This window comes from Amborella trichopoda, chromosome 3 (assembly GCF_054954075.1).
Source record: "Amborella trichopoda isolate Santa Cruz 75 chromosome 3, AtrichopodaSantaCruz75HAP2 v2.0, whole genome shotgun sequence".
NCBI lineage: Eukaryota > Viridiplantae > Streptophyta > Magnoliopsida > Amborellales > Amborellaceae > Amborella > Amborella trichopoda.
In genome coordinates, this window is record NC_142338.1 from 20,791,870 (window position 1) to 20,804,607 (window position 12,738).

Genomic DNA, 12,738 nt, shown 5'->3' on the forward strand with positions numbered 1-12,738 from the left:
TTTAATTAAAGTTGCAAAGTCTTTGGTGAATATCTTGAGTATTGTAGACTATGATAGTAAGTTGGTATGAGTTATATTTATGAACCAATGGATAGGGCAAAGGAGGCCTTTGGTGCAACTTTTAAGTAGTCCATATACAAGAAATTTTTGTGGATTATTAATTAGAGATGGTATATATAGTTGCATCACTCAATGAATGATATTGCTTACTAGCTTAACCCTAATGTTTTCTACAATGAGTCAAAAAATTCTGCCTATCCAAAGATGTCTAATGGGTATCAATTCATGATTGAGATGTTATATCTTGATCGGCATATGCGAGTGAGGACTGACGAGGAGATGAGTTTGTATTTGAAGGCTCAATGAGATTTTGGGTGAATGGTGGCAGTAAACACTGATGATATGTCCTCCTAGGTGATTGAATTTATTGCACTTCGATGTTCTAAGTTCCCTTGTTTCATTTGTTTGATTTATAGTTTTATCATATAGTGTCAATAACTTAAACTATTATACAAATTAAAGTTTCCCATGTTGATTTCTTTGTTAATCAATTGTATGGGGAGGAGGCTCCTAATCTTCGAAAGTTCAGCATTCGTATCCTCTGCAAACTTGTAGCACAAGTAGTTGTGAGAGGAATTGGAGCATGTCTCAACACATCCATTTAGATAGTTGAAGCAGATGGGGCATAAGCGGCTTGATGACGTGGTTTTCGTGCAAAATGGATTAAAGCGAAGTTAATAACGAGATGATTACCAATTAGAGTAATAGGCTATTGTTTTAGTTGTGGTATAATTGTATTATTCATATAATTGTATTATTCATAAAAGTTCTGTGCTTGTGAAATAATGTAAAATGTAGGACATTCAATTGCGCACATGCTTATAACCCATTGATCTAGAGAAGATTTGCATTAAAGAATGAATCATCGAGAAAGAGCAGCCCATCCTTGAGTGCATTGAAGATATTTTAGATAATTGGATGGAAATATAATCACCTTAAGGAAATTTTAAGTGCTTGTTTTGTTTTATATTGTGCTTGATTCTAGCTTGCTAGGCTATTATGCAAGTGTGCATATGCTATGGTTTGTTAGTAGTATAAAATCTATCTCATAGGTGGTGGAGATGGGGATCGAGTGTGTTAAAATAAATGAGATCGCAATGCTGATGATGAAGATGGTAGTAATGAAGTTGATGATGGATGGGGAGATTACATATGACTTGCATTTACATGCTTTATCATTTATTTAATATGTAAGGCCATGTTTTGTAACTTTAGTTTTTGAGATCATGTTTTACTGTTTGTGACTGCAAGTATTAGACATATTGTGGGGCTTTGTATGCCCATAGGATTCACTTTACCTACTTAATACCTGATGCAAAAAGGAAAGGTGGAAAATTAAATCCATTAGTTTCCTAAACCTTAAACAAGTAAAATCTACAAAAATGCAAAAAGAACATGGCTGTAAATGAAGCCAAGAGAAGAACTTTTTTCTTTCATAAAATAAAATTCATTCTAATAACATATACCTCCCAAAATTTGATATCCAACCCATTGTTTCAAAAAGCGCACCGCCCAGTGCTTGGGCTCCCGTCTGAACCCGCCTAGGCGGCCGCCCAGGGCCTGCGCCCCACCCAGGGGCGGAACTGCAGTTCCTTGAGGGTATTTTTGGGTCATTTTTTAAATACTAAAGAGGCAAAATTGTGGGTTTTAGGTTCATTTGAAACCTAAAACCATTGGAGCCTATTTCAGAGAGAGAGAACCCAAAAAAAAAAAATATTTCTACTGGGCCGCTCGGGTTCTAGGCCCCGCCTAGGCACTGGGTGGCCTGGACTCCCCTACCGCCTAACGCTTTTTGAAACACTGATCCAACTTTTTATAAACCTATGAAATGCTTAAAATTAACTTGAGATCCAAGTAAATATTTAAGACTCTAAACTACCCTTAAACAATATTAAACTTCCAAAATTACCCTTGTGAACAATAATGTGACCCGTGAATAGTAACATGAATAGTACTTGTGAACAATAAATAAAATTTATAAAAAAAACCTAGAGTCCCTAGAAGACTTTAAAATCTTAAAACTAAAACTAAAAAATATATATGTTGAAATTAAATAAAAATAAAAAATAAGAATAATCTTGTGTTGGGGTTTTGTGGCCATTTAAAGGCTTTCTGTGAGCATGTACTAAAACATTATAGTGAGATGTTGTCTCCAGTGGGAGTGTGGTCCACTTTGGAATATGAGGCACTGTTAGTGCCATGACTCCTCTGAGCTTTGATTGGCTTTGGCTCATAGGTAATGTCTAAAACCCGTAGTCTTGGGCTTTGTGTAAGCACAAGCCTCTTTTTTGTAATTGGTCTACTGTGAGAGCTCTTTGAGAGCAGGCAATCCAATTAAAGAACTGAATCTTAGGTGGGGCGATGGTGGACCAGACTTTTGACAAGATAGAGCTGAGCTTGAGAGGAAGAGTTGGGGCTGGGTAAGACTTTTGTAGAAAGTAGTTACTGTAAAGAGGCCTGAGGGGGAGAGGCTCCAAACAATAGTATCTCTCCCGAAAGGTGGGAAAGCCTTGCATAGAGGAGATTTGCCCAGCCAAAGATCTGTCCAAAATTTGACCTTAAGTCCTTTTCTGGCATGGTGATATGCCTTCTCCCAGTCTATTTTAAAGATTAATCCTGGTTTCTTAGCTAAATGCCTTGAGTGGAGGCACTCATTGGCCACTAGGACCCCATTCAGAATCTGTCTATCTTGTATGAAAGCAGATTGAGAAGGAGAGATCACTGTAGGGAGGACTAGTTGAAGTCTAGAGGCAAGGACCTTAGTTAGAATTTTGTAGGTCGAATTCAGGAGGCTAATAGGTCGAAAGTCCTTGATTTCCTCTGTCCCTTTGACTTTGAGTATCAGGGCAATGAAGGTGGCATGAATGGCTTTATGGATGATTTCCTTTGGAAGAATTCCTCGAAGAAATCCAAGAAGTCAGAATGAAAAGTGCTCCAGAAGGTGTTGAAGGGTGCGATCGGGAATCCATCTGGGTTTGGGGCGTTATCTATGGTGAGGGCTTTGTTTGCTTGTAAGATTTCAACCTCAGTGAAAGGTTGCTCTATCCAAGCAGCTAAGTCCTTAGGGAAGAGCAAGAAGTCAAGGTCAGCCATTGTTGGCCTCGGGTCAGCATTGGCGGTGTATAGAGTTCGAAAGAACTCTATAATGGCCTGTTTAATTTGTGCTGGTTGGGCCAAAAAGTTGTTAACTTCGAGCGCCGAGATGGTGTTGTCCCTTCTACGACAATTAGCTATACGGGTGGAAAACGTTGTGTTTAGGTCTCCCACTTTTAATCACTTTACTCTTGATCTTTGGAACCAGTAGATCTCTTCTTTCTTGAGGGTGGACAGGTAGTCAAGTTTGGTTTGGGTTCTGAGGTTAAGTTCCAAGGTGTCAGGGCTTTGGATTCTTCTAAGTGGTCTAAACGTTGGATAGTGTCCAGAAGGAGTGATTTGGTTTGGGAGTAATTGCCAGGTAGAGCTTTACTCCAGGTATTGAGAGAGGCTTTGAGGAGCTGAATTTTAGTCTGAAGGCTGTAACCTACTCTACCCCTAACCTGAGGTGAGAAGGAAGCCCACCAGGTAGGTATCAGAGTAAGAAAGGACGCCTCTTCTAGCCAAGCTAGTTCAAACTTGAAGGGTGTAGGCCCTCTGTGTACAACGTTGGTATCCAGAAGAATGGGACAGTGGTCAGAAGTAGGTTTGGGTAAGACCAAAGCGAGGGATCCCGAGAAAGATTCCTCCCAGTTAGTAAAGAAGGGAAATCGGTTCAGTTTAGAAAGGGAGGGATTAGGAGAATGGTTTGACCAAGTGAAACGGCTGCCTTGAAGAGGAATATCGATGAGTTCATTGCTGGTTATGAAATCAGCGAAGTTCCTCATGTCCTGGGATATGGAGGTAGAGGAGTTTCGCTCATAGGACCATCTTGTAACGTTGAAGTCTCCTCCCAAACACCGCGAAGGGTGTGGGAGAGCTGCAACATGATCCAGGTCAGACCATGTGTCTGAGCGAGGATGAGTTAGGCCTATAGACTGCCGTGAATTTCCATTGAGAACCATCAGGGATGCTAGATAGGAGAATGGTCATAGAGTAATTCCCTAAATGTGAGGAGATTAGGGTGTGTTCCGACGGATTCCAGATGACCCAGATACCTCCTGAAGCTCCATTAGCCGGTAGAGCGACCCACTGGGTAGGCTTTTTGCCCCAAATTTGGCGGATGAGCTGCAAAGTAGGCTCTGGTTGTTTGGTTTTGATGAGGGCTAGGGGAGTGGGGGAGTGTTTGAGAGAAAGGTCTTTGACAACGTTCTTTTTGGACTGTTGACCCAGTCCCCTAATATTCCATGTGACAATCTTCATGGAATAACAAGGGGAAGGGGGGAGGAGGCCAACCTGGAAGACCTCATGGGGAAAAAAATAAGGGGGACATAAGGGGTGTACCGGATAGGCTTGTCCTGGAAAGAGGGAGAAGAGAAAAGACTGAGTAGTTCTCTTTTTCCTTTTGGTCTTACCTTGATCCTGCTTTGCGCATCTGCGGTAAGGAACTTGTGAGCCGATCCTTCTGATCCGTCCTGGTGGAAGCCCATGATTCGATACATTTCCTTCATTTTTTTGTCAATGTTAATGTCTCTTTCTCTGTCTGCCTTCCCCTCCCCAGGGCGGAGGGGGGGTGAGGGGGAGGGGGGGGGCTATGCTGACTAAGTCCTTTTGGAAGATCTTCACCTGGAGACATTTGCACTTCAGGGCTGATAGGGGGGTAGAGATTAGAGGGTAAAGGGGGGAGGGGCTCAGGAGGTGACTCAGGCACAGAGAGAGGCTCAGGCACAGGAATAGGGGTGGAAGATGGAGGTTCCCGACTGGAGGGAGGGTGGGGAGGTGGTTGGGCAACTGGAGACAGATCCAGAGAATAGGTGGGCTCTAGGTATGGGGAACAGGGGTAAAAGGGCCAACTGTGGGCTTGGGGGTTCACTAGGTGCTGAAGTAAGGGGGGAGACGAAAGGGAAGAGGGGAAATAGGTAAGGTAGTGAAAAGTCTGAACAGAGGAGAGGGTAGGGACAAGAGCAGGTTGGGAAGAGGGCCAGGTAAAATGGAGAGAGTTAACCCTGGTGAAGCTAACCAGGTGAGAGGTGTAGGAAAGATAGGGAGCCAACATAGAGGAGATAAAGTTAGTATCCGGGGGTAGAGGTCCCAGGTCTGGGTGGTAACAATGCCTTGGGAGAGGAGGATTTGTCCATAAAGAGGAGGTGTAGAAGGTCAGAAGGCTCCACAGGGCTAAGAGAAGGTGCGAGGATGTCAAAGAGGCTAAAAGGGTGGTAGGTAATGGAGAGCGGAGGGAGGAAGGGTGGCGGAACCAGGGGGGAAGGAGAAGGGGAAGGCAGAGGCGGCGCAGAGCACTTCTCTGCTGGCTCAAGTAGGGGGACAAGGTGGCAGGAGTCTTCGGGTTCCAAGTTGAAGGGGCCAGAAAACAGAGAAGGGGTAGGTGGGGGAGCGAAGGAAGAGAGGGAAGAAGGGGAGGACATATCGCCAGAGGGGGGGATGGAGAAGGCGGCTCTAGTGACTGATGGGCTGCGGGGTTGCATAAGGAGGACGAGTGGCAAGGAGCAGCAGCCGAGGGAGGAGAAGTCGGCGACAGGTGACCGAAGAGGGAGAGGAAAAGGCGTGGGGGACAGGTGGGCTGCAAAAGTCGGCTCCGTGCAGATGTCATCATGCAGTGTCGGTGGGTGGGTTAGAGCCGTAGGCGACACGTGAACCGGGGAGGGGGAGGGAGGCGATAAGTGTACAGAGGTTGACGACACGTGAGAGGGGTAATTTCGAGAAGGATAGGCCCGGGTCCTTTGGTGGGCCTGAAGGGAGAGAGAGAGGAAGCAGTTCACTCCGGGCGTCCTTTCTGGGTCGACGGGGAAGAGGAGGAGAAGCAACAGCGGACGGGCCAGTGACATCACTAGGCATGACAGGAGGAAACGGCGGGGCCGACAACGGATGGGGCTGGAGGTCATAGTGGCGGATGTTGGTGGCAGATGGATCTGGAGGCTGTCGTCGCCTTAGAGACCAGAGTCCAAGAAGCAGACTCTTCGTCCTGGAATTTAGCGGGGGAGGCTTGGTGAAGGAAGTACGGGGAGGGAGGGGAGGCCTGAGGCCAAGAAGTCGAGATTGGAAAGTAGAGGCCGTCTACTTCAATCCGCAAGGTTTTGGGGATAAGACTGGGGTCCAAGACTTCCACAAGGACTCGTATTGAACTCAGGGGAAGGGTTTCAATCAAAATCCAGTGGATCGAGATGAGAGAACCACAAGCACTTGCTAGACGTCGGAAAGTTTCAGGGCTTCACGTTAGGAGAGGGATGCGGTTGAAAGTTATTCACACCCTTTGTTTCTTGATTGACCCCTCAGTGGGCGACCAGGCCCAAAGGAGGCATTGGGCCCCATGGAAGGTGAAGGTATTGGAATCCTTCAGAGCGAGTTGGGCACTATTCAAAGAGGGGAAGGAGAAGAGGATATCACATTTTGCTAGGCCACTGCAGGTAATGTTGGGTTCTCCCTAGTGTTTTTGTGCGGCCCTTTCAATCCCTCTAATATTATGGTGCACAGGCTGGAAAGAACCGATTAGAGACGCGAGGAGCTTGGGCTTTGAATACGTAGTCTCTTCGGGAGAGATGGAGATGCAGAAAGGGAGAAAAGGAGACCTTTCGGCAGGACGAGGTTTCCATTGCCGTTGCTGTAGCAGAGGGGGGTTGCGGGGGACAGTAACCGACTTAGTGGAGGCTACTACCTGAGAGAAGGAGGGCTTATGAGAAGGATGAGAGGGGAGGTGGGTGGTAGAAAGCGAGGATCTGAGTGGAGGAGGGAGAAATGGAGAGGACGGGAGGGTTTTGGGGTAGAGATTGTAGATGTTGTTTTAACATTTGGGACGGTGTGGGGGAAGAGGAGGGCGAGTCATTGACTAAGACGTTGGTGGGTGACCTGATTTTCCAAGTTCATTCCATACATGCTCGTGTCAAATGGGCTGGTAAACTAATTTTGTTGTTCTATTAATTTGAACAGACACTTGGAGTGGATTCTATTTGTTAATAGTGCTTCTTAGATATTGACTGCTAGAAGTTCTGCATGGCTGTTAGTTTGGTTTTCTTTAGTCTGTCTTCCTTTAGTAGAAGTACTTTCCTTCATTATACCCTCTTGAGAAGTTCCCCAAATATTGCTTTATTTGAAATTCATTTGTTTCAAAAGTTTTTTTTGCTCGCCTCTAGCTGTCAATATCGACGTTTGGGTTTTTAATTGTCTTCTGTTCCAGATCCTCAAGAAGGAGAACTTATATTGGATATGTGTGCCGCTCCCGGTGGTAAAACAACAGCAATTGCAATCTTGATGAAGGATATGGGTGAAGTTGTGGCATGCGATAGATCTCACAACAAGGTATTCATGTGGTATCAATCATTTATATTATAAAAGCAACTCTACAGAGTCCATTATCAATACTTGTTTAAAACATATTAACTTCTGGACTTGCCTATTGTTAAATCCTCATGTATGGTGGACAATGTCTCATTTTATCTCCTATTGGGTGTGCTTTAGAGTCACGATTTATGTTAAGAACCTTTATTTCAGCATTTATAGCTTCTTCAAGGTGTCTGCTTTCTGAATAGGATACCGAGCATCTTGTATGTGCTCCAAAAATTGGGAAATATGATATGAGTCACGATGGTGTATGGTATCTGATGTGTTTGTCATAGATGAACTAATCTCTTTAGCCCTTCCATCTGCAACCAACTTCTCAACATCTAGGTGGGGTTACATATTTGAGAATTACTTGTATTTAAATTCAAATTTCAAAGACATAAGGAACTTTCAAGAAACATTTCTTATACTTTTGAAAGTCGGAAAAATCATCATCGAGATTCTCTTGGACCAATGTCTCTGATTTCACATGGTCCAACTCTCAATCCCAAAATAGTCTCTTGCATTCAATGAACAAAAATTCGGTCGCCTGCCCATGCGGTCCATTTGACCAGTCAAACCTCATGGGCCGGGGCGGGCGCATATGCATGTAACTAGGTGCCTACCTAAGCGCCTCTCCTAGGCAGTCTCCTTGGAAAAAAATGAAAAGAAACAATGAGAGGAAAAAAAGAGGTTTTTAAAGAGAGGAAAAGTGAAGGGGCGACTCATCTTTTAATAATTCAATGGTTAATAAGAGTAGGGTAATTGGAGCATGAGCTTATGTTTAAGATGGAGACGACTACTCATTGAATGGTTCAAATAGGACAGCTCATCCCAATCTCACCTTGCTCTTTTCTCTCTCTACGTGTAACTCCCTCTCTCTCTTTACACTTAACAAGTATTCCAATAATTTAATGCATCATATGCAGTGTTTCAAAAACCGCTTGGCGGGTCCTAGGCGGCTTGGGGGGTCCAGGTCGCCCAGCACATTCGAATCCAAAAAGGATGCCCATTTGAATAAAAAAATGACATTTAGTGTAAAAAATAAAAATTAGGTATTTAGAGCACTTACTTTGAGTTTGATTGCTCAATCTTCAAACTTCCACCTCAAAGATGCTTCTAAGAACTTAAAATCTTCTAAAAACCCCCCAATAGATTTATAAAACATCAAAAATTATATTTAATATCAATGAGTGATGTTTTGATCAATTTTTGTCAACTTTGAGAAACCCTTCCATCCTAAAGAAATCACCAAAAACTAGTTTTTTGGAGGCTTTTTCTCTCTAAAATAGGCTTCAATAAGTTTTAGGTTTCAAATGAACTTAAAATCATCCTTCTAACCCTTTATATTTAAAAACAAAATTAATATCAAAAAAAAAAATTCCCGCCTTTTGGTGGGGCGCCTGCCTAGGTGGGTTTCGTACCGTCTAGGCGGGGCACAGGCCCTGGACGGTCGGTCTGGGCTGGGCGCTGGGCGCTGGGCGCCCTCTTAGGCGGGTTCCATATCGCCTAGGCAGCAGCCCAAGGACTGCCGCCCAGATTGGCATTGCCTAGGCCTTCTGGAGCTCCTAGGCGGCTGCCTAGGCGCTGACCAGTCCACTTTTTGAATCACGGATCATATGAGCATTTAATGCACAAACATGAACTCCACTTTTCATCGAGCACTTGGAGGGCTTCTCTTTTCCTCTGTCACACGAACTTGTTGGGCCTCTCTCTCATGCTAAGTTCGCATTGCCCTATATTCTCTCTTTCCCGCTCTCTCTCTCTCTAATCCATATCCAACACATTTCATTGAAATGGTTGAGGGCATCTCTCTCTTACATGCATGGAAATTCATGTTGCCCTATGTAAACACTGTGCCGCCAACTACACCCTCTCGCCCCACCCGGCCAACCACCCCCTACATATATTGTCTTTGGGCGTTATGATGAAGCGCTCAGTTAAGCACGACATTCCATGTTCTAGAGCACGGCCACTAAGCATGGGGAAAACACATCTACATATGCTCGACTTTCTTAAGACTATACATATATAATGTTTGAGACTCTTGAAATGTTATGACTGTAAAATTTTATGTGGATTTAGTTACCAAAAAGTTCACCATGTTTGTAAATTTTGACTTTCAATTCTTCGCCTCTTGCAAAACCATATTCATGGGCATTTCAGATTGCTTTAGTTTTCTCTTTCATCTTTCTTGGATATTGTTATTCAGTGTTTAGTGAGCATTCAATGCTCATTGAAGTAGATTGCCTCTTAAATTTAGAGAAGTTATTGATCTGGAGACTCTAAAATGTACTTAGCGTTTTCTCTGGGAGATGGATCAGGGGCTTTTATTTTGTTGTGTCAGTTTGGTGGGACAACACTGTACCCGCCTTCCTTCCATGTAGCTTTTGGGTTTGTTAATGTGCATAAAACATAAGAGACCACATAACAATAAATGAAGAAGAAGAGAACAACAGGATTTAAACTAAGACATGCACACCGAAGGATTATAAATATAAGGATCACAAAGACTTACAAGCAAAAGCAGAGAAGGTGCACAGAGAAGAAGCGAAGAAGAAAGAAGCACACCAAAGAAAGAAGCTAGGCTGAGAGGCTCTAGAAGCGCTCTGCCTTTTACAACTGACTTACGGGGCTATATGTAGACCTCGGATTTGAAATGTAGATTTCAAACGAAATTAAAACAAGACAGGTGGCCTGGACAGGTGGCCTTATGAACAGTAAAAAGGTCATGTACAGTGGCAGGTGGCAGGTATGAACAGTGCTGCCGACAAAATAGTGCTGAACAATGCTGCCGACAAAATAGTGTTGAACAGTGCTGTCGACAAAATAGTGCTGAACAGTGCTGTCGACAAAATAGTGCTGAACAGTGCTGTCGACAAAATAGTGTTGATGCTACAGTGACTTTGCTACAGTGTTTCTGCTCAATCTATGTCATAATTGAGAGGATAGCCGTCAGAATCATAACTTGGTGAAGAAGGAATAGACGGGCTATGAGTAGGTCCAATGTATGTATCATCACTGGAACTGTCTGTGGATTGTTCTGCAGGAGGGGGATGATCAGCAAGCCAAAGGTGCAGTTGGTACAATAAAGCAGCTCCTTTGGGAGTTTCATTATTCCAAACTGTGTCTCTTGTATAGACATTCAAAGGAATCCATTCTGGCAGGATTCTGTTAATGTAGCACATGAGAATTTTCAATTCTTTCCACAAATCTGTTTGAAATAGCCAAAAATTTAGGAGATTGGAATCATACCATCCGATGGTTTGGATAAGAGGATGTAGGGCGAAAAAGGTATGTTCTGGATAAATCTGAGGATTAAGGTCTTGATGGAAAGCTATAATGATATAAGGTCGATGAGGATAACCAAAGGATTCAATCCATTGATTATAATGGTAATGTTTTAAAAGGAATTTATAGAAGTTGTATGCTATGGGATTGGGGTGAATGTAATTGTTCCATTGTAAGAAATGACAATGTCTGAGATAGGAAAGTAATTTCCTTTCATGGAAATTAAAGCATATATGGTGGTTTTGGGTAAGATACCAGAGAAAATAAATGGCTTCTTTTGGCATATTATAGTAATGTCTGGTTTGAAAGAGGGATAAAAATGGATACGTAGGATGGCATTGAATTCCTTGAAAACAATCTTTATGATTTGTGATTACTATTTCATGCATTTTTTGTTGCATATTCTCATTTCTGGAGTCCATTGTTTTTCTGATAATGATGTCATATATTTCATCAGGAACATCTTGTGAATCATCATCAATTTTGATAATGGCTCCCAAAAAAAGGAACAACTGGAAAAAGAAGTCCTTCAGAAAATTTTCTTCTTGAAAACATGTGTGCAAAAATACTGTTTTTCCCAGAAATGTGCTTATATTCAAAATTTCATTGAGAAAACCAATTTGACCATCTGAGTAGTTGAGGATTCGGGAGAATTTTGTTCTTGAATTTCAGCATATTTGGAAATGCAGACAAGTCTATTTCAACAAGGAAAGTATGTCCTATTAGATGAAATTGGAATTTTTCAATTCCTCTTTTAACTGCAAGGATTTCTTTGAATGTCGAATGGTAATGAAGTTCAGAATCTTTAAACTTTCCACTTTTATAGCCACAGATCATTCTGTCTTTTTCTTTTTCTTCAAGTAAAATACACGCCCAAAATTCATCAGAAGCATCTGTTTGCAAAATTCTTTTTCCTGTTGAGGGAATTTTTAAAGAAGGTAGATTTTGAGATAATCTCTTGAGCTCTAGAACACATTCAGTCTGTTTTCTTGTCCAAGGCGATGCTTTTTCTTCAGCAAAAGGTATAGAGGACTGGTGAACAAAGAGAGTTTGGGAATGAAAGGGGATATATAATCTACAATTCCTAAAAATTGCTGGATTTGTTTTACAAAGGATAAAGTATTTGGCAATTCTAACAAGTGTTTAGCGATATGAGGTTGGAGTTTGTACATTCCATTGTGAAATGCATACCAAGAAAATCTATTTCTGTAGTGGCAAAGACACATTTACAACAAAGGGAGTGGAATTTATCTAATAAGAGAACATGACTTTCTAGATCAGGAGAAAAGAGAAGTATGTCATCTTTATATATCAGTACTTGTGTTGAGATTGGTTCAAAAATGGTGGTTAAAACTTTTTGAAAATATGTGGGTGCATTTTTTAAACCAAAAGGCATAACCGTCCATTGAAAATGGTAATTTGGTAACAAAACGTTGTTTTAGGACGATCTTCTTGATGAATTCCAATTTGCCAAAATCTTGATTTCAAATCAAATTTGGAAAATATGTGAGCATGAGATATTTGGGAAAATAGTGCAATTTGATTAGGCAATGGAAATTTATCATCTGCAAGGAAGGTATTCAATGGTTGGTAATTGATAACTAACCTGAGCTTTCCTCGGATTTGTTAAGCTCTCTTATTTACATAAAAGGCTTCACAAGTCCAAGGAGAACTGGTTGGCTCAATTAACTGTTCCTTTATCAAATCTTGTATTTCTAGCTTAGCTTGTTCCCACAAATCAAGATTTAAACCTCTGTCAGAGGCTTTTGTGGGATTTATATCTTCATTTTTCTTAAAAGGCAGTTTAACATAAAAATTCTGATTTCTCCATAATGGATTTGTACATTTTTTGAGGAACTCAGAATGGGAATTGGCACAACAGTCTGATATAATTTTTTGTTTGACTATATCTAAGGTGTAGGGAGGATCTATACAGGCTATCCAGGGAAAGGTTAGGTTCCTATAATGTAATTCTTTGGAGGT

At 42.1% G+C, this 12,738-nt stretch overlaps 1 protein-coding gene across 21 annotated transcripts in view; it reads left to right on the forward strand.

Annotated features, from left to right (window-relative positions):
- Nucleotides 1-12,738, forward strand: part of LOC18437218 (NOL1/NOP2/sun family protein) — a 125,474-nt gene that overhangs the window by 50,407 nt on the left and 62,329 nt on the right. For 20 of the 21 annotated variants that reach the window (XR_016050956.1, XR_016050957.1, XR_016050954.1 and 17 more), the window contains one exon: nucleotides 7,322-7,443. The exons of the other annotated variant lie outside the window; for it this stretch is intronic. Coding sequence is in view for 8 of the 20 variants with exons in the window: in XM_088860330.1 (XP_088716456.1) it covers nucleotides 7,322-7,443 (122 nt within the window). In the remaining 12 variants the exon portion in view is untranslated. The remainder of the gene's footprint in view (nucleotides 1-7,321; nucleotides 7,444-12,738) is intronic. 21 annotated transcript variants of the gene reach the window in all.